At 34.1% G+C, this 22,907-nt stretch overlaps 1 protein-coding gene across 2 annotated transcripts in view; it reads left to right on the forward strand.

Moving 5' to 3' along the window:
• The window catches only part of LOC119067788 (limbic system-associated membrane protein), a 426,428-nt gene that overhangs the window by 380,197 nt on the left and 23,324 nt on the right, over positions 1 to 22,907 (forward strand). For both annotated transcript variants that reach the window (XM_037170932.1, XM_037170933.1), the window contains exon 8: positions 10,143 to 10,240. In XM_037170932.1, coding sequence (XP_037026827.1) covers positions 10,143 to 10,240 — 98 coding nt within the window. The remainder of the gene's footprint in view (positions 1 to 10,142; positions 10,241 to 22,907) is intronic.

Consider the following 22,907-nt stretch of genomic DNA (forward strand, 5'->3'; position numbering starts at 1 on the left):
CGGTATATGTATATATCGAAAATGAAAACCTATTTCCAAACTGAGATGTTATAAGCAATTTAAGATTTTCCCGTTCAACTTTAACACCTAGATGGATTGTTACAACATTTAGTTATATTACTGTGGAATTGTTATGGATATCATTATATAATGAATAAATCAATTCCTTAATGACAGGAAATAAAGGTAATTATAAATAAGAATGATTAACTATCTAGCGAAAAACGACGAGAACAATCTGTTTTATTTTGTGCCAGGCGTTGCGTCATCAATTAAAATAAAAGAGCTGTGCGAACCGATCGTTATTATATTTGAATTTTGTTAGCGGTTGGAGGGCATAATGAAATTATTATTTTTTTTCTGTAGTAGAACTTCTATTAAAAACATAGCTAGACCCGTACGAAACACCTATTCGTACCTATTCTTCAAACCGGAAATAGTACCGACGCTTTACTTTCGTTAATACCTTTCAAACAAAAAAAAAGTTCATGAAATTCCGTCAATATTTACTCGAGATATTGACAAAATACTCCACGTTCACTGTACGGCCGAGTAGCCAGATAGGAGCTCACTCCAAGAGACCTAGCTCACGCTCCGGAGAACATAATTTCAAAAACGTTTTTTTTCCTGATTGGTACGGTCAATACCTATCTAATAAAGCTAAAACAGACGAAATATGTTCAAATTTGGCTGACCTACAAGCAAAAACTGCTTGCCGCCCTGTGCCTGGTTCACATAAAGTGGTCCAACTCACGAGTCGGTCATCCGATTTCCATAAACTTTTTTTTTTGTCGATCGGGATTGTAAATACCTTTTATTTGACGTATCACTTACAAGTTTAACGTTTAAATGTCCGGAGATATCTTCGAAAAACCGTAAAGCACTTAATGGGATCCAGCTCGGGAGGGGTCGATCCAAAATCACTCATATTCGAACTTAGCCTGTCTTTTGACATTACCAAACGGGGAAGAAAAAGAATTTTCAAAATCGCATGCATTTTACGGACATGGTTCTTTTCGCAGATTCGGCATATGTGTGAACATATAAGATCCCAGTACTTCGTACGGGTCTAAAAAACATTTCATTTAGCTGTCCTGTCTCTGGCAATTTGTCCATAATTGACGCATTTTCGCAGCTGAACTCACTATTTGCTGCATGACCTTTCACTAAGCTAATATCCATCCTTCTGCCCACTTGGCAAGTGTGACCACAACAGGGCGCTCCCCATCATTCCGTTCAAACTCGTTGCGTTTGTAATAGAATCCTCGGCAGGTATCATATTTTACCCTCAGGAATAAACGGCAAGCTCTTAATAATCCGGTCTTATATAGCATAAACCATGTTCAAAGAAATGAAGTAAAATATTCGAATTCAATCCTTTGAAAATAACTTAAATCAAATAATGAAATAAGAATCTAACTGCCGGCTCTGTACGAATCAGGACGTTTGAATCAACTTGTCTCCTTATAATCCATTTCTCCATATTCTTCGAAACAATTTGGATTTTCATCCAAAAACAACGCCAACTTTACATTCAAAGTTGTACGGTAAGATTGGATCTCCTGCAATAGATTTCCCAAAATATATTCACCCAATACAACGGTCCTTCTGTGTTACAATGTAGCACAAATAAACATAAATTATTGATGACTGAACAGTAAAACATCAAGATGAACAGAAGGGAATTTTCGTCCATAATTTTCTCACAAAGAAAACTATAACAAAAACACACAAAAAAACAAGTGCTTGTGACAAGTATTAATGGAGTAACATTTTTATGACTTATTTTCATCATTCATTATACTTTCTTATCTAAAAATTCATGCATATCTCAGCAGCTGAGAATGAGTTTTGTTATATGCACACAACCGTTCCAGTGTGTTGTTTGTATACAAGGAAAAGTAGCTTGTTGACGTTTAATCTATATCTTACGTTTACCATCGCTGTTGATGCCGGGGGTTTATATTGTTTTAAACTGTTTCGCAACAAAGAAAATAGCGAAGCAAAAAAAAAATTATTAAAAAGTAACGTTTAAAAATTCAGATTCATAACAAGTCCGTGGGTAAAATACAGAATTTACGAGTGCACATTGAAGTGGTTTATATTGTACTTTCAAAATAATAATAGTTGCTGCGGATGATAGGAGCATCTCTAACAAGGTATATATGCCCTGTTCAGTTTACAATGTTTTTAAATTGGGGTTACTACTTCAGCGACATAAAGAACGAAACGGGAATTTCAGAGGAATATCGACTAAAGTATTCAGCGGAACCACTGAGTATAAGGCAAACAAAGGAAGTAGAAGCTCCGAGAGATTTAATAGAGTCAGAACATCGTCAAGTCTGAACACCCCCAAACTACATAAATATTTAAACAAAGATCGAACAAAGAGATTTCTGTAGACATTGGCTCTTTATATTTTTCATTTTTTTTCTTTCTTTTTTTTCTCTCACTTCACAGAGTTCGCCTATTTTCCCCATTTCGTAAGCATACATTTATTTAGTTATGGCTGAGTTATGTCACAATAAAATTATCACTTTCTGAATAAAATTGCCATTGTTTAGTGCTTTTCCATTTTATATGGTAAGTACTGTATATATGCGTTATTATAATGGGATATGGGGATAGGATATCATTGACACATAATAAAAAAACGTAAATTATGCTTAAACAAATGGTCGCAATAAAGACGAAAATAGAAGACGAAGATGATGATCCATAATTTACATGGATTTTATGAGTTTGTCTTTCGCATTGTTTCTTTCTGCTTATTTTGGATAAAAAATATTCCAATTTTTTATATTTCTTTTTTGGGGATTTTTTTTTTTATATTTCTCTCAACAGTCCACTCGTAGTGTGTTCAAGTAGGTGAAAATATTATGTTGGATAAAGAGCTCCCGTAAAATATCTGCTAATTTAAATTTATTGTATAGCGTCTCCCGCACAGTTTTCGAAATAAATGCATTCTGGTCTGGAGAGTCTGAAGTTTCGGGGTTATTGTCTCTTACGAGGGATTCTTTTGAAAATCCACCCATCAAAATCGGACCCATTTCGTCTGTGATGGATATATACATGGTTTGAAAGGTCTTTGCCAGTAGACCTCAAAACAGGCCTCGCACAGTCTCGAGCCACACCTGGTTGCTGGTGGAAGATCTCCGAAGTTGGAAAAATAGTGTTTTTTATCCGAATTTTTTGGCCGTTATAAATGATCATTTCAAGTGAGAGTGGGCTCGTTGGAAAGCTGAGCTTAAGTACTTTCGGGTCATGTCTAGTTTGATTAGATTCATTGATATATGTTTGCAAAAATTTGCAAGAATTTTTTTTCAAAATCTGTGTGAACTTTAGACAGGTCTGGGCTGGTACTGATGACGCTTAATGTGAACCTAAGATGCTAGTCGTAACATACATTGTCTAAGCTTTTCATTGATACCTCATATACAGTGCTGGTGATTGCTGGCGAGATTTACGAGTAGCGGTTGTACTAACATAAAATTCTGTTATGTCAGCAATCACCAGCACTGCATATGAGGTATCAATGAAAAGCTTAGACAATGTATGTTACGACTAGCATCTTAGGTTCACATTACCATTCAGTACCAGCCCAGACCTGTCTAAAGTTCACACAGATTTTGAAAAAAAATTCTTGCAAATTTTTGCAAACATATATCAATGAATCTAATCAAACTAGACATGACCCGAAAGTAATTGAACTCAGCTTTCCAACGAGCCCACTCTCACCCGGAACGATCATTTATAACGGCCAAAAATTTCGGATAAAAACCACTATTTTTCCAACTTCGGAGATCTTCCACCAGCAACCAGGTGTGGCTCGAGACTGTGCGAGGCCTGTTTTGAGGTCTACTGGCAAAGACCTTTCAAACCACGTATATATCCATCTCAGACGAAATGGGTCCGATTTTGATAGGTGGATTTTCAAAAGAATCCCTCTACGGTTTTATAAACGGCGAAGCATCTGTTATCGACAACCATTACACAAAAAAGCGATTAAAGCTCTGGTTAGTGTTGACTAATATAGCTTAAAATAACGTTAAACTAAAGAAGTAAAAGATTGGATATTAAATACTTATCAATACGTTAACGAAAGAACTAAAAGATTTTATCGTTGTTATTAAACTTATCATTTGTTAAATCTGTTCTTTCAACTATACAGAAATAAATTTTGCATCCAAGAACTAAAATGCATCCAATCTTAATGCAGTCCTGGCAGGTTCAATGGTTAAACTGAATGGCAAACTGAATATCGATGCTAAACTTTGAACAACATTGAACTCTCTGAACTTTCAAGCGTATACGCTTGCTTAAGTGTTTTTATTACCGTCAATGCGTCAGTACGTAATTGAATCAATTTTCCGAAACAAAATTTATGTTAGTTTTGCATAAGGGCTAATTAAAACCAATGCTATATAAGCTTGCTAATGACATTACGTTTATAGTATTAAATTCCCTAAAATGGTAAATCAATATCACTCACAAAACGTCTATATTGCTCTCATTCCGTTCAGTTAATACAATCTATATTATTACGGTAAATGTTTGGAATTCTTGTGAGAGTACTTTAGTAAAGTTACTGATGTATTGTGTTCTGTATGGTTTTTCATTTGGAATCTAAAAATGTAATTTTAACTAATGCGAATCATCTGCTGACCGAATTACATCAGACATGCCATTTCATTTTAGCCATAACTTTTTTTAATCTCCTAATAAAAGGATTAACTTAAATAAATATAATTTTTTTTTATGAACCCAATTACGGCCACACAAAGGCAGAACGGTTAAAATGTTTTTTTTGTTGTGTGTATTGTGTATAGATAAACATATTTCTCCGTTATTTTTTTTTCTGTTGCTTTCGTCTTATTTATTATAACTCATTTTACACAGCTATGTAGTAAATTTTCCAATAACTACAAAATACACTGAACCCACCCAAAATATGAGGTAAATTATTGTATGTCACGCTATTTACGGTGGAAACATAACTATTTTCACTATGTGTGATAAACTAAGATAATTCAATAAATGGGACAATAGTGTAGACGGTAGAAATGACGACTGTATGATTTAGTATTTTTTAAGACAATTAACTAGAACGGCAAAAAATGAGATTAAGTTGCGTTAACTTTAAAGCCAGTAATGAGACGTTCAAAGACATCATACGGCAAATCGGCAAGAAAATGTGGTTCCATTTTACACTTTAACAACAGTTTTTTTTTGCACACCTTATTTTTTCCTCATTTCGTTTTATAAGTATAAGTATATTTAGGTGAGCCAAAATGTGTGAAAAACGCCACAGTTGTGTGTATATTTTATATAATGTTTTAGTATACCTAAAAAGTGTTTGTTTTCTATTTTTTTTTTCTGTTTTGGCTATCGTCGTTTTTTGTACTTGAAAGCTTTTTAATGCGAGGGCTTTTAACACGTTGTTTATGTTGTTATATATATTTTTGTTGTTGTTTGTGTGCAGCTGACTGAGTTCCGTTTTTCGTAAATAAACCATAAAAAAATCAACTTAATGAGATTATGAATTCGTGATAGTTTTAATTAAATTGTTTATTTTTATATTGTTTCTCTCTCTCTTTTTTTTGTGCTCGTCGAGGGCGAGGTTAGAAATTTATATGTTTTTTATTGGTTTCGTAGGGCGCCACTTCTATTACAAAACAACGAAATATTCATTAAAGGTAAACATTATGTCTAGATCGAGCATTGTACTTTGTGTATATATAGGTGTATAACACCGGTAAAGAATAAGATAAAATTTGTTATGCTAGCCGCATTATCATGTCACCCTAATACTTTAATGGTGTTCTTACTACTATGTATTATATTGAATAGTGTGCAGTGGTGGCGCAGCTATAAAATACAATTGAATAAAGAAAAGAAAATGTATGAGATGCTGTAAAAAAAAACGGCTAATAAATTTCATGGGAAAGCTAATGCCATCAACATGTATTATAATACGATTTATATACAAAAAAATACAAACGGGATACCAGCAAGCAATTTAATGCATTTATGCATTTTTGCTTAAATTATATTTGAATAATCTGTCAGATGGGTTAATAATAATGTACCTCGCTGTTCAGATAAATGCTAATACTGAAATTGACGCTTTTAAGGCGATCATGTTTTATTGCGGTAGAAATGATGATGAATCTGCGGCATTTTTTTTTCTGCTATCCAAGATTATGTATGGGACGGGACATGAATCTTATGTGTTGTTCCTGAAATCGCTAAACGATATTGCCATTGGTGACATTGGGAACATTTACGGATACTAATAAGCGACCGATAAATTAATTCAAAACTACCGATAAAAAATAATAAAAGACCGATTAATACGGTACCGATAGAAAATAATAAATTATCGATAGACAAATTCACAAGTACCGATAAAAATATTCAAAGCTACCGATAACTTTTTATCGATAAAAAGTGATAAAATACCGATAAATTAATAATTTTACGACTATTCATCGGTCAAATTCGATTTTCTATCGGTAGTTTATAACTTTCTATCGGTAGTTTATTAATTTCTATCGATAGTTCATTATTTTCTATTGGTAGTTCATTATTTTCTATCGGTAGTTCATTATTTTCTATCGGTAGTTCATTGTTTTCTATCGGTAGTTCATTATTTTCTATCGGTAGTTCATCACTGGGGCCTTTCTGTTGATTTTTCTTCGATTTCAAATGGAAATTTTTCTACTGAGGACCTTTCTGTTAATTTTTTTTTCGATTTCCAATCAAAATTTTTCCTACTGAGGCTTTTCTGTTAATTTTTTCGAGTTCTAATCGAAATGTTTTCACTCAGGGCCTTTCTGTTAATTTTTTCCCGATTTCAAATCAGAATTTTCCAATTGATCAAAATCAAAATTTTTCCTACTGAGGCCTTTCTGTTAATTTTTTTGATTTCCAATCGAAATGTTTCCACTCAGGGCCTGTCTGTTAATTTTTTTCCGATTTCAAATCAGAATTTTGCAATTGAGGCCTTTCTCTTAATTTTTTCGATTTCCAATCAAAATGTTTTCGATTTCCAATCGTAATTTTTCCACTGAGGCCTTTCTGTTAATTTTTTTCGATTTCGAATGGAAATTTTTTCACTGTGGCCTTTCTGTTGATTTTTCTTCGATTTCAAATGGAATTTTTTTGCTGAGGGCCTTTCGGGCCTTTCTGTTAATTTTTTTCGATTTCCAATGGAAATTTTTCTACTGAGGGCGTTTCTGTTAGTTTTTTTCGATTTCCAATCAAAATTTTCCAACTGAGGCCTTTCTGTTAATTTTTTTTTCGATTTCCAATCAGTAGGATTTCCAATATGTTCGCTAAAATGGGCTGCATTTGTTTGAACACTAAATGGTTGAAATTTAAAAAAGCCCTGCCTGGACTTCGCCCGACTGAGGCAAAAGGCCCTTCGGGAATCGCCCGAACGCCCAGTATGGCCAGTTCGGGCCTAGACGGGGAGCCTCACGACATTTACGATAAATTGGTTTTTGTTGTGTTTTTATTTCTCTATTATTACTTCCGTTATTTTTTTCTATTTTGTTTTTTATATTTTTCGTATTATCTAAAAAATCTTGAGCACTAAAAATTTATGTTTGACCAATCGATAACAACAATTGACCATTAACATTAAGTATTATAAACTGCCGATAGAAAAACTTAAAGTACCGATAGAAAATGATGAACTACCGATACAAAATAATGAACTACCGATAAAAAATAATTAATGATCGATAGAAATTATTAAACTACCGATAGAAAATAATGAGTTACCGATGGAAAGTAATAAACTACTGATAGAAAATGATAAATGATCGATAAAACGACCAGTTTATCGGTACATTAGTACTTTTTATCGGTAAAAAGTTATCGGTAGTTTTGAATATTTTTATCGGTACTTGGGAATTTCGCTATCGGTACTTTATTATTTTTTATCGATACCGTGTTTATCGGTCATTTAATATTTTTTATCGGTAGTTTTGAATTAATTTATCGGTAGAATATAATATTCCAACATTTACTTGGGACTGTTTTTTTTTTGTAGACAAAGACAGGTTGTATCTGTCGATTCCCGTCAGCTGATTAATTTGTCACGATAGACTTGTTGTCTAAAACACTAAGTAGTCAGTGGTTATGTATGTCTGTCGTCTGAGAAATATATTCTGGGGAATAGAAAACAGCACTTAAGTGTGACATTACAAAAACGTAAACTGCTTCCATGTGTATCTCCCCTATTCTTTCCATTTATTTTTTGCTACCCAAAATACCCCAAAAAATACAAAATCATTGAATGTCAAGATCATTTTCGGTACACATTTTTTTCCACAGTTCTTTGAAGTCTTGCCTGATCAATAATTCATATGTCAATTTAATTGACGAACTCTTTTAATTTGAAATGTTAAGGAGAATCGATTCGAAACCTCGTGAAGTGTGAATGTTCTAACATTTTTTTTTCTATTTACAAATTGAAGAAAGAGGTAAAAATGAATTTGTGTAATGTCACTGAAAAACATGTCAATTTATTGAAAAGGGAACTTCATTAGTAATTAAAATGAAGAACGACATTGAGGACAAATAAAATGCCAACTGATCGATAAGGAATTTCGTTTACGTGTAACAGCAATGGAAATGCCGCTTCGCTCGTATAAAATACGTTACGTAGGTGCTTTCTAATTTCTATTTTGACGAGTGACAATACAGCCCTCCCCCTTCGGATCGGTTAAAACAAGCCCGTTCGTCAAAATAAAAATTTGGAAGCACGGATGTAAATGTACTATTATCTAATCTTTGCAAACTAATGGTGGTTTACTGATGGTGGCTCAACACATATTCTGCTGAATTCTCAGAAACATTAGAATCACTGATACAGTTCGTACTTACAATCTCTAACATTTGATTAATTTAACTAATGCAATTAATTAGAATGAAATTCGAATAAAACAAAACGTAGCCTTCGAACGAAGACATAACAGAAAACTTTTTTTTCTGAAAACTGTTTTTGGTGTAATTTTTGGACGTGACAGCTCTTTCCTTCCATCCTGATTGTTGTACCTAGTCGGTACTGCTTCTATTTCTATAAAGAAAAACGTTGTACCCACTCGGTACACCTTTTTCCTTCCATTCCGATCAGTGCCCATATTCGCGAAAATATTTTCACGAATTTTCTCAAATTTTCGCGATTTTCTCAAATTTTCGTGAATTTTCCCAAAACGTTTTTTGTGAAAATTTGAGAAAATGGCGAAAATTTGAGAAAATTCGTGAAAATATTTTCGCGAATATAGGCACTGATCCCGATAGTTGTACCTTTTCTGCGGAGAAAAAGATTCTGTATCGACGAGGTACAACAATCGGGATAGAAGGAAAAAGCTTGTTTCGAGTAGGATGGAAGGAAAAAGCTGTACCTAATTGTACCTAATTTATCGTAGAAAACTTTCGATTGACCATGTTTAGGTACCCTTTGACCGCAAATTTTTCGGATTTCATATTTTCCAATAATTTTGTAATCTATGATGTCATTAAAGGCTTAATAAACTCAACGTAAAACTACACTAAAAGCTTCTGTTGCATGAAACGCAAAATGGATTCAAAAATTAAGTTAAACTCGCCGTAATAATAATTTTTTTTTCTCCATTTTTTGGTCAAATATAAAATTTTTGATAAATACATTTTTTTTGCTAAACTAATTGACAAATCCAATATAACTCAATGTTTTATTTCGTTTTTTTTTTGGTACAAAAAGAGAAATCGTTCCACACGTAAATAATATTTTTTATTTCCTGTCATGCAAGCAACGTACCACCAAATCATAAAAAATATTTCCGATGAATAACGGATCCATTGCTGGCCGGAAACACTACGAATGGGATGAAACTTTTATTGTCTTTTTTTTTTAAATTACAGAGGAGATTACATTTTTTGTAGCTAATATTATGTGATTGGTTTGGAATATTTGAAATAAAATTGTATTTCGACTGATTGTGACTCTTGAGATTTAATTAATGCTTGGAAAAGTTTACATGTAGGGGTTTATTTCAGTGATTTGTTTTATGACAGAAAGAAGAGTACTTTCAACGCTTTCGACTATTGAAAAATAATTAATTTTTTTCTTGTTTTAATTGAATTTTCAGATCCGCCAGAAATAACCGTCGAATCTCCGATTGTGTTCTCCGGTGAAGGACAGGAGGCGATGCTCGTTTGCATTGTACATGGCGAAAAAGTTCCAGATGTAAGTATACAAATACAGAATATATACAAACGCTTCCTAAATACGGTTTGCTTACACTCAGTAGTGTGGCGATAGTCAAACGTTTCATGTGAAATGCCATTAACATATTTATGTTGAACCACATACCTCATATATTTATGGGTGTGTGTGTGTGTGTGTACAAATTTAATGTACGAAAATTATCTATTTTGCGGTTGTTTCATAGTGAACCATCTTTAGCGTCGGATAAATAATATTCGGATGATAATTCCGAGGGCAACATTTCGTTAGGCCACCAGAATATCCAGTTTATTCGTAACCTCTGTATTTATATATGTATATTTCGCAGAGAATTATGGTACAACATTTAAATGATGCACACACCACTATAGCCGTATATGTACCTACTCTCTCTCTCTCTATACATAAAATATTTCTAAAATTTATGGATAAGTTTATGTTTATATTTGCATAATGTGAATCTATGATATGGCAAGTGAATTTGGTCATGTATGAAACGGAGAACATTCTAATGCTAACCATTCATGAGATGTGCTACGTATAACTTGCGGATTTTGTACATATTTATGTACATCATATTCATGCTAAGTATTTCAAAGCTTTAAGCTAGGTGCACAATACATACATGTCTACGATATATTCGTAAAAGGAGGAATTCTTGAGCACGGTTTTGTGATTTTGAAATTTGAATTTTTAAAGGATAAATTGAATTTAGTAATTTATGAGCGCAATAATGTTGCTGGATGCTTCTGGACAAAAAAAAAAGAGATTTCTTTGTCGACATTGAATGTTTGGAATGTATTGCAATTTTGTAATACCGATCGTAATGTGCGAGCCGTGTTCAGTAACTTTTTACGAAAAGAACTTTTAAAAACGGAAAAACGTATACTGTTGAATAATAATATATTTTGCAATGAAATATATCGAATTGAATGGGAGAAAGAGAGAGAGAGAAAAAAAATATCTGTCAATAATACTCGATTGACTGGAATTTTTTTTTTTCATTGATACAAAAAGTTTATTGCTTTTCCCCAGAGATGCATGGTAATAGAGCAAATACTGATTACTCCAGAACATTTACCGACAATTTTCAATCTTATAATTTCAACCATAGCACTACTTCTAGCATTCAAAGTTTCAGTCTAAGCTTCAGCGTAAAAATCTCAATCTTTTACAATTGTATTTTTCAAAGTACGAAATTAACGTACTTTACTGTCCATTTTTTGTGACGTTTACCTTCCAAATTTGGTGAATTATCTTAAGGGTTCATACAGTTGCCCAATTATATTATGACTATGGGGTTGTAGGATACATTACTTTTACATCCTACACTTCCCACATTCAATTGAGTTCGGTTTCATTGTTGATTGACATGACTGACATACAAATGTTTAGTTCTTATTATCTGCTTGTAGTGGAACCGTATACTTTGCGTGTCCAAGCAGTTCACGCCGTCAGTCCGCTCAATATTTGAAATTTTGCAACGCATCGGGGGCGATTTAACGTTCAGGAAAAAGTCATGACTGCCAATGTAAAAAAAAAATCCAAATTCTTTTGTTGACGTGATCCATTGTTTACATTCAATTTCATTCATTCATTCATTGGGAATAATGGATTCGTTAATATCCCTTTCATCGATAATTTTGTATTTTAATAATAATCACAATCTTTTTAAAAGAGGAGAAAATTCTTTTAAATCGAAAAATGTGAAAGAGGTTGCATTCGACGGAAATCTCAAAATAATCAGAGGAAAAGTGAATGCTTCTATGAAACAACGTACATATGCCGTTGAGGTACATATGATTGCTCCTTTTAACTATAGACATAGCTTCCTTAAGCTAACTTAGTTCTTAGATACGCCTGTCTGATGATTAAGATGTTGAGACTGCTCAATGCGAATGTCCTCGAGGGCTAGAGATCTGCCACCATATTGCGGCAACTTTGTTGGCCCCTTATTACGAAATTTCAAAGACCGATAGTGACTGTTGGGCCCCGAAACCAAGTGAAGCCAACAATGTTCATACAGTTGATGAAGTCTTTAATATACCGAAACCTCCACGATCCACGATCGACGAATCGAGATTTAAGCGAAATGGAATTGAGAGAGCTTTACGAAGAGTTGCAGAAAGTTCAGTTTAAATGGATTTTGAGAAATCATTTTGAGAATGATGAACCTGGCGATGACGATACCAATATGAACGATGCCATTATCGAATCGGTGGATATAGCGCGTTTTATTTTTTCTAAGGACTTTGACAATGCGTCGAACAAAACATGCAGACAATTAACATACCAGCAGAATTCCATTTTATGATTTTTGAAAATTGGAAAAATCAACAAACAAATGAGTGACATTTAGGTTTTTTTTTTGGGTTGGTATGGTTGGTATAGTTGGAATAGAGATCTAAAAGTCCTTCGGTGTCCAAGAGGACGAAATACTTTCACACACAATTTTCGCAATATTAGAAAATCATTCGCACATTTTCTATAATGTATATAACATGGCGTCTTACACTTGGCTAGCCACCCTTCCTACCTACCAGTGGACGAGTCGTTAAGCCATTTCACATGGATTGGAAAACATGCAGCATCTTAAAAGTTTTACAGCAAAAATGGCACAACAAATACGAGGAAATTCGGGGGAAGCGTTCGATGTTTATTTGATTAGCTCTTCTCTACCGTCGATTGTTATACATTTTATCCCGATAATTTCTTGTTTTTATCCTCAAAATACGAAACAAAACGTTCTTTGTTTTACAGGAATTAAACAACTTTTCTTCCGTAGAAACTTGAAACTATATGTGGAAATGTGTTGTTTTTATTATTATTATTCTTTCAACGGATTTTTTTTAAGAGTTTATGGTGTACTTTCAACAACATCATTAAATTTTATAATGCAAACAAGTGCTTTATATTCTCTTCTTTTATATATTTAGAAAAAAAAAACGAACGAAACTTTAGGCAATTTTTGTTTTATTTATACTCTGGAATCATCTGCGAAAACAAAATATTCCATCAATATGCATCATATAATAATATACATGGGTACGAAAAAGCGAATCCCCGTTCTCATCAAGAAATATATAATTTTCCCACTGTGTATTTTCCTCACATTCTTTTTTTTTCGCCTCTCTAGTCTATATATGCCATTTGGCTTTTCAAAGTTTACCGATAAAAATATAACAAACTTTTCACTTTTAAGCTATTACCAAGAGTAATATTCAGAAAACAAGTACATTAATTTAGGAAAAAAAACCCAGAGTTTTATGGACTTTTTGTGCATGTCAAAATATCAATAAATGTAGCTGCTTGTAAATTGTACAGTCAATGTGTGCCTGCATTTGATCTGTCAATATTTTCCCAGATGTTTTTAAGTTCGTCTTCAATTTTTTCCGCTATATAATTCAATTTTCTGCATAAAATATTCGGTCAAATGGACAAACGCTTAGAACTCAACTAAACATTTATCACAACTTTTCATTTGATTTTTTTGTTTTGTTTATTTTTTCAAATCAGTGGACAAAATATTTTTTATTCAATTTCTCATGCACCCCATGAATCACAACCTCAAAGCAAATTTCACTGAAAAAGCAAATTTCATTGAAAAGCATCATGTCAACTTAATCAACATAATCAAATTGCCCATAAGCTTTTTATATATGCAATATAGATGATATTGCACAATATTTTCATATTTTTTTGTTCATCTGCTGGTCAATTAGTAGTTATTGTTTCGCTTGAAGAGCAGAGACATTTTGTAAGCATATCAATTAGCATACACGCTCTAGCTTCCATTCGTTTGTATTTACTTAGTGAGATAAGATAACACGCAGGCTCAAATTTCTGTTGTATTCGTAAGCATCGGTTCGGTACGCTGTCAGATGCCGTTTTGATGACTCTACTATTTGTAGGTACTAGTTGGTTTCACAGGTTCTATGTTGTATGTACTGTTTCGTTTTTTAATAAACAAGTCCAAGGCCAATTTTGCTTATTGCTATATAATCATTAACCCTTTGAAATATATTTATAATTGGCAATTCACAATAGTAGTAGTAAGTCACTATTGTGAATTACGTTATGTTGCAATCATCAACGATGGCTTTGATTTTTCTGTTTCAAAATATTGAATCTGTCCGTGTATACATTAAATATTCTAAACGTTGAACTATCAGAAATTTCGCTATACAGTTCTAATTAAAAAATAAAACTCAACAATCGAAGTACGAAATGTTTAATCATGGTCATGGTCTATAACTTCACGTTTGAACAAAATATACGAACGATCAGATAATGCAAACACTATCTGGTGTTGTACACAAACCCGTCTCGTGAGATAAAAGATTAGGACAATAAAACCTAAAACAATGGGAGGATGCTTCATTTGGTCAGCGTACGGAGATAAAAGAGCACGATTAAATTGGGATTTTTCATTTATTTTTTGAACGTGGCAAATTACATAGTTTTATAAGTTCAAAGTGTTATTTTTTGTGGTTAGGATTTTACAATTATGAGATCGGTTTTTTACAATTGAATTTTGCGATTTTATCATTGTTTTAGTATAAATACATAATAATAATGAGCCCTCAACTCACTTATAACTTTTTTTGTGTGATAATCCTTGAAGCATTTACCTGGATGACATCCAGGTTTACGGGTGCAAGTTTCACAAAAATATGAGGTTTCTTTTCGGCCACCTGGAATATTTCTGTTGCTACATACGGCACAATCTTTCGTACCTTTCTTTGGCTTTTTCGCAATGAAGTGAGGCTTACCATTGAGTCGTTCTTCGTCATCGGTTGTCGATGGGCGGCCTCTTTTGCGTGAACGATTTCGGCAACCTTCAACAAGCTGTTCAATCAGTTTTCGCCTGTATTGTATATGATCCATTGGTTGTAACATTTTCTCCGTTCTGTCAATCGTCCAAAGGTGAAAGCTATTGACAATTGCGACTTCAACTAACCAAAAGAACAACTTTCGCCACCACTTCACATTTTTTCGTGTAAACGCATAGCTACCAAAATAATGATCGGCTCTGTCCACGGCACCCATGTTTTTAGTGTAATCAATGATCACCTTTGGTTTTTGGTAAGTTTCAGAAACTCCTTTTTTCAAAGTCCGTTTGACCAATTCGGTGTCTGGATTATGGCATGTGCTAACCATTGACACTATTCTTTTGTCAAAGAAAGACAATGCCATAATTTTTGAACACTTTTGGTACGCCTTGACCTCATACTTTTTGAGTTTGAGCTTTTTAAAATTTGGTGGCAGGTTCTTTCGGTTGGTTTTCACTGTACCAGTTATATGCAGTTTTAGTTTGTGTAGCTCCAGCGCTAAGTCGGGACTTGTGTAAAATCTGTCCGTGTATAACTGGTAGCCTGTACCTTTCGCATTCGACAACAACATATCGATAAGGTGTAAAACTATTCGGGACGTGAATGGCTGATCTGATCTAATTAAACCGTTGGTTGTGGTGCTTCCGTAATACACTACGAAGCAATAAATGTAGCTGGTCTCAGAATCACACAAACAATATATTCTCAAGACCCATTTCGTTGGCTTTTGTGGGTTGTAACATTTCCAGAGCAGTCTTCCTTGAAGCCGACTGTACTCTCATCAATCGCAATTTTTTGGTTCGGCACGAAATATTCTTGACACTTGTTCATGATTTGATTCGACACGTAACGAGTTTTCGAACCTGGAGTCTTCGTTGAAGTTGTAGTGCCCGTAGGTAGGCGCAACATCCAAAAAATTTGTAGAAATCTTTTTCTTGCAAATACATCGGTGAAAAACGGCATCTTGGAAAGCCAATCTTCAGAAAAATAGTCAACTATTTCCGGTTTCGGGTTGATAGCCATATTCATAATTACTCCTATGAACGCCTTCATTTCCGGTACCGTAACATCAACCCAATCATGCCAAATCGAGAAGCGTTGCAGAGGTCGTTTACGATTTATTTTTTCAAGTGAATATGCGTTTGTGGCAACAACAATCTCGCTAATCAGTTCGTCTGTGAAGAACAATTGAAAATATCCAAGTGGATCCAATGGCCTCTGTTCGGGTGGTATTTGAAAACCGGGTCGTGGGACGGTAAATTCAAATTTTTTGAATTCAGTGTCATCTACCCTATATGACTTCCAAATACGTGTCGAGAGCGGAGCGTCATCGTCTGAATCTTCATCCCAAATCCGTTTCCCTAGGGGGATATCATCTTCCGAATCCCAATCAGAGTCTGCTTCTTCATCGACATTGCAATCCTCGTCGCTAAATTCGTTGTCTTCGTCACTGCTATCAATATCCATTGGAATTGATTTTTTTTTTCAACAAATCAAAAATGTCAAAGCAACAACCATGACCATTACAACATACGCCTTCTAATTTAAATTTAATTTTTCAATAGAAAATTTCAGAAAGTGTTGCTGTCGAACTCGGTTCGACTGAGGACGGCAAAGGGTTAAATCGATTACTATTAGATAGTTTTTATTTCAGATTAATTTGAATATGAAAGATTTTAGAATTTATAGATACAAAATTTCGCCGAGGTTTTTCGATTCCGGTATTGTTACCTAATATCGAAACCACATTTCCTTTTTATATAGCTACACTTATTCGTTGAATTAAGTAAGATGTTAAGCGCTTTTCGTTTGTTACATCGGCAATTTTACGTTCCCTTTTCTTTATCAAATTCATGGCAAGTTTTCCGAAAATTCCAGAAGTTTCTGAGGCGACCGGCACGAAAACAAATTGATTTGATAGTTCGGAATAGTGTCCTGCATGTTTCGATGTTGAGCTCAAATATGGTGGAGCGAAGATGTCTATTTTTGATACATAATCTTTTACTTCATTCGTTTTCCCGTGTTCTTCACCTTATTAGATCACACCTACCTGAGGCTTTCGCTTATTTTTGACATTGCTGTCGATAATAATATGATAAGCTGCTATGAAAGGTTAAGAAACTGTTTAAAGCTCGGAATAGGTCGACCGAGTTTGACATCATTCAGGTAACCGGAAATTTGCATAAATATTTTTCTAATTTTTTTCGGGTCTTGTCACGTTTAATTTGATGAGTAAAAAATCGTCTATGATCAATTGAGCATTCCCTTTCAGTCAAAAGGTTGCGTTTCAATAAAAAATAAGATAAAATCCGAACCACTCTAAGCAATTTTCTAATTTAGCTGTAACTCGATTATTGCACAATCAACGAATGCGACCCACCACACGTGAACAGTTTATTTTCGATTTTTTTTTCTCGTCAATTCTGAATAGTGGTTAAAAGCATGTATTTTCACGTTGCCAATATTGCCACTAGTGTGTTAACCATATGAAGTGAATTAACGCAAGCAAAGTGCACCCAGTGACACTGGTGACAATGGCTATTATTTATTACAAATATTTTTAATATTTAATTGGAACACAATAATTATAGCCCCAAAAACATTACAAACCTCAAAAATCTTTTCCATTCCATGTACTACTGGCTCCATTAACTATCAAAACAATTAACTCTAACCCACCTTAACAAGGTACACACATATTAAATATATATCCTTGCATTATTAATAATGCTGGATTACAATAATTTGTGTCGTGTTGTTTCATTATTATATTATTATAGTATGCCTACAACACTGATTAGACATTGCATGAATTTAATGTCCGATACACTTTGCATTACATATTATGTCTAGTCTAATTTAACACATAATAATGTTTATTAGGCTTATTGGAAAATATACCGTGAAATCGGTGTACTTCGGTTATACCTACATATAAATCCATTCACACAGCTTGACTCATTAAGCGTAATTAGTGCGGTGTGTTTTATAATATTAATTTATGACAGACTTCTTCTGAATATGAATTTATTTTAATATGAAAAATCATTTTTAAATCTTCTTTTCATTGTTGGAAAATGATTTTTTATTCAAATTCAATCATTTCACTCTTTACAACCACTTCAACAAGTTCCTTGTTACCGTTTAAACCAATTAAAAAAACATAGCTAACGCCGACCCGTACGAAACACCTATTCGTATCAAAAGCCTTTAATGTGAAACTCTTCATTTCTCTTACTTCATTTTCTTCTCTGCTGAAAAACTATTCTCCCTTTAAAATCACTTACATTATCCACTCTTTGCCTTGTTATCATATACAACTAAATTGCCGGAGGCAATATAGACAGCCCCGTACGAAGACAAATTTCATAAATTCCTATTTAAACAGCTATATACCGCTATATTTAACTATATTTCACTATAAATAAACATTTCACAGATAAATATATGCTATTATATAGCTCTATATGCCTGTATATAGCTCAATATAGCTGTATATAGGTACATATAGATGTCCGTATATGGAATCCCTGAAACCCCACACATACATAACAAATTATTTCCATGTTAACAGAAACACTCTAAGTACCATTTTTCCCAATATATATCACTTTTATTGAAATCCAATATGGCCACCGGCAGCCATTTTGTTAGGAGACCGGAAATAGTACCGACGCTTTACATTCGTTAATACCTTTCAAACAAAAAAAAAAATTCATGAAATTCGGTCAAAATTTACTCGAGATATTGTCAAAAATACACCACGTTCACTGTACTTCCGAGTAGCCAGATAAGAGCTCACTCCAAGAGACCTAGCTCACGCTCCGGAGAACATAATTTCATAAATTTTTTCCCTGATTGGTACGGTCAATACCTATCTAATAAAGCTAAAACAGACGAAATATGTTCAAATGTGGCCGACCTACAAGCAAAAACTGCTTGCCGCCCTGTGCCTGTTCCACATCAAGGGGTCTAACTCACGAGTCGGTCATCCGATTTCCATAAACTTTTTTTTTGTCGATCGGTATTGTAAATACCTTTTATTTGACGTATCACTTACAAGTTTAACGTTTAAATGTCCGTAGATATCTTCGAAAAACCGTAAAGCACTTATTGGGCCACAGCTCGGGAGGGGTCGATCCAAAATCACTCATCTTCGAACTTAGCCTGTCTTTTGACATTACCAAACGGGGAAAAAAAGAATTTTCAAAATCGGATGCGTTTTACTCAAGTTATAGTGCAGACAGACAGACGGACAGACGGACAGACGGACATTTTTTTTTCGCGGATTTGGCATCTCTAGACAACCACAATAGGTTTCCCCTTACTCAGGGAGTCCAATTCGACGTGTTACAAACGTATGCGTAAACCTATAAGACCCCAGTACTTCGTACGGGTCTAAAAAATAATTGTGTTAAAATTGAAATATTGTGGGAACATCCATAAATCCCAACAGCTATGATCGGGGTTGGCGTTTCCGGAAAACGGGAAAAAATCTGTAGAAGGAGCAGATGTCTTTGTTCATACCGAAGAGTACACGTACCCAAAATCTGTATTTGTATTTCGCATGAGCATTTCTAGCAAAAATTTAGAAAATAATCTAGATTTTCATTTGTTTAAATAAAATTTACGGAGGAACAATTACAAACCGAAACAACTCTCAAATCAGAAAATATTGCGTATTTCACTTTTTAGCGAGTATTTCGAATATTTTTAGGTAAACTCCCGTCAACCCGTAGAAAGAGTGTGTGATTCCACAAAGTCAGACACTGGTCGAAATTTTTTTTTTTTTAAATGTCTGATGGGTTTTATGGACGTTCCCATATTCCATTTATCTTGTAATTTAGAGAAATGTATAATTTGTACATATATTTGTATAGCATTCTACGCGTCACAACATAATTGCGTGCGATGAGTGTGTGTGTATGCACAGTAATTATGCATAAAATTTGTACAAAACAATGGGTTTTTAAGCACCGATTATCCCACACAGATCATTAAAATTTTAACATAAATTCAAATAATTGAACAGCCACAGGTTGTGCGTCAACTCAATTGGACGTCCATGTCCAGGGCCCGATATGAACGTGTTAGAATGCAATAGTAATTGTGCCAGAGCATAAAATGCTAGATCATCATATTCGGCAATCTTAATGCTTTTAACGGTTAAATTTGTCTTATAACCTTTGTCAAGTGTTCAAGTGTTGTATGGAATAATACTATGATTGTTGAAGTTGTACTCGAGGCCTCGAGGACTTTAGTGTCAAAGTTGACAGAATTCTTTTGTTCTAAATGGTTCTAATGTCAATTTTGACACAATCCGTCGCCCATGCGTCGTTCTCTATATGGCCAGAAAGAAATAATAGATAAACGCTGGTTACAGTAAAAAATCGACACTCAGAAAACAGAAACTTAAGTTCGCACATTCAAAACGTCACGCCGAAATTTTTCAATCATTTTACAGAGTGTTGGTAAATTTTCACAAATGATGGTAAATCTGAAGTAAAGTGATTTTATTGCCTGCCCCATGCGAAAATTGACTATTACACGGCTGTTTACCCCCTGCGAAAGTGAACCATTACACTAGGGATATTTGGGGTTTATTTCAAGTTGACAGTTCTTTCAAGTAAAATTTGCTTTGCTTTCATTTTATCTTTTTTGTTGAATGAATCGATCGATCGAAAAAGAATGTAAGAAATGTCGCTAAAATAACATTTTTTCGGTAAAATTATTGATCGATGAACACAGAAAAACTTGTTACGCAAGTAATCTGGTTACAACATACTTTTAGAAGAATTAGCAACACAGAATTGTCGGCCATATTTATTGTAACAATAAACACTTTATGGCCACACATTTCGTTGTATTTTTCACTTGTAACACTTAATGCTTTTGCTTACAAACACTACACTTTGTTGCACATTTTTTTGAAAACATTAACAAGGACTAACAAAATAATTGCACAAACAATGCGTCTTCATCGATACTAACTGCGAAAAACTATTCAATGTCAACATGTCACCAACGCAATTGTAACTACTGTTGCGACAATACTAATGTAACACGAGTGCTGTTTTCGGGATCAATTTTTTAGGAGACGTGTGAGCCGATTTCGTCGGTACACTAGATTTGTTTGTAAACGTTTTATCGGAAGAACAGATTTATTTTTGTTTTGTTGGTGTTGGTTTATTGAGATACTAAATTTATGTAAAATTTCTGCAGAACAGCCGTGTAATAGTCAATTTTCGCATGAGTAGGCAATAAACCAGACGTTGGATGCTGCGACGTAATTCATTGCTCTCGGACACAATTTTGTAGAACTCGCAAACTCACTCGTATTTTTGAGCAACAAGCTTCGGTAACTGTTTTCTCGACAAGTGTAGTTGCATACCTCGCCTTCGGCTCGGATATGCAAACTCTACACTTGCCTCGAAAACAGTTACCGAAGCTTGTTGCTCAAAAACTTACTCGTGAGTTTGCTCGTATCACAAAATTGTGTCCTTGTGTAATGAATCACTTTCGCAGCATCCAACGTAATCTACTATTACTCAAAAACATGAGGAAGAGTCAGCTTTACTTCACGGCGCCACTTCTTGTGTGGAAGACGTAAGAACTACCATTTCCATCATTTGCCCAACTGGTGATATTGTTGAATATCCATAGGTCAAAGTGACTGATTCGTTGATTTTACTGGTGATATTCTTGTCGTCAGCGAATAACTAATGGGTAAACTGTGGACCGTTTACATTTCATCCAACAAAAACATCAGAAATTTGCGAACTCTAACCAGATTTTGACTACCCTTACGGCCCTTACACTGAATAACAATGAACAACTTTACACCACACCGGTAATCTTTCGTTTGTCATGTAACAAACGCACTGAATCTACTTCGTATACATCATTCAATGATTGATGCGTAACACTTTGGACATTTTATTTTCAAATTAGACCACCAGCCGCTTAATGGTAGTCCGAACTCGGAATTGAATGTATATATCAGTTCAATGTCGGTAATATTTTTCGCTCTAATATGTGCAAATCTGTTTTTGACTTTCATTTCAGACCGAAACATGGCAAAGCACATGTTAAAGTTTAGTGTAGTTGAGATAATTAAGGTAATCTATCTTACTCATTGACTTTCCGGGGAATAACAATTGGATGTAATTTGGTTAGGTGGAACTAGTATTGCGGATATTGCTCTAAAATTTAAATTAATTACAAATTGAATAATTTCGAACTGAGACTACATTTTGTTGGCTCGGTTGTGGCATCAGGTTTATGCATTTAATATTTTGTAGGATATCAACTAGCTGCATGTATATATTATATACATTATACGGATGTAACTGCAACAATGAATGGTCTGAAACAATTTTCTACGTCGCACGATCTGGGTGCAATAAATTGTCGCGGTCCCTCAAAAACTGCAATTCGAAAAATCTACTCTCAGCATTTCGTGTGTGTAATTCAAACAATACAGAGAAGACAAAATACCGTTTCAATGAAATATTTATCTCATACCAAAAGTTTTTTTTCTAGCTCTCTCTCTCTCTCTCTTTGAAGATAGATACAATTGTCGATATTGACTTCCAAATAACAATAAAAGCATTTCGCAGCCCTATTGATTTACTTCAACCTTTTTGCCACTTTATTTATATTCAGTTTTAATTCTGTTTCGACGAAAAAATTCTAAAAACAATACGCAATTAATTTTCAATACGCTACTACCCTTATACAAACACTCAATTGGATATGGCATTGGATGGAAAGTTCAACGAATGTTATTTTTATATATAAATACGTTGCCCTCTTCCATCGCTTTCATAGCAATA

This window comes from Bradysia coprophila (genome assembly GCF_014529535.1).
Source record: "Bradysia coprophila strain Holo2 chromosome X unlocalized genomic scaffold, BU_Bcop_v1 contig_128, whole genome shotgun sequence".
NCBI lineage: Eukaryota > Metazoa > Arthropoda > Insecta > Diptera > Sciaridae > Bradysia > Bradysia coprophila.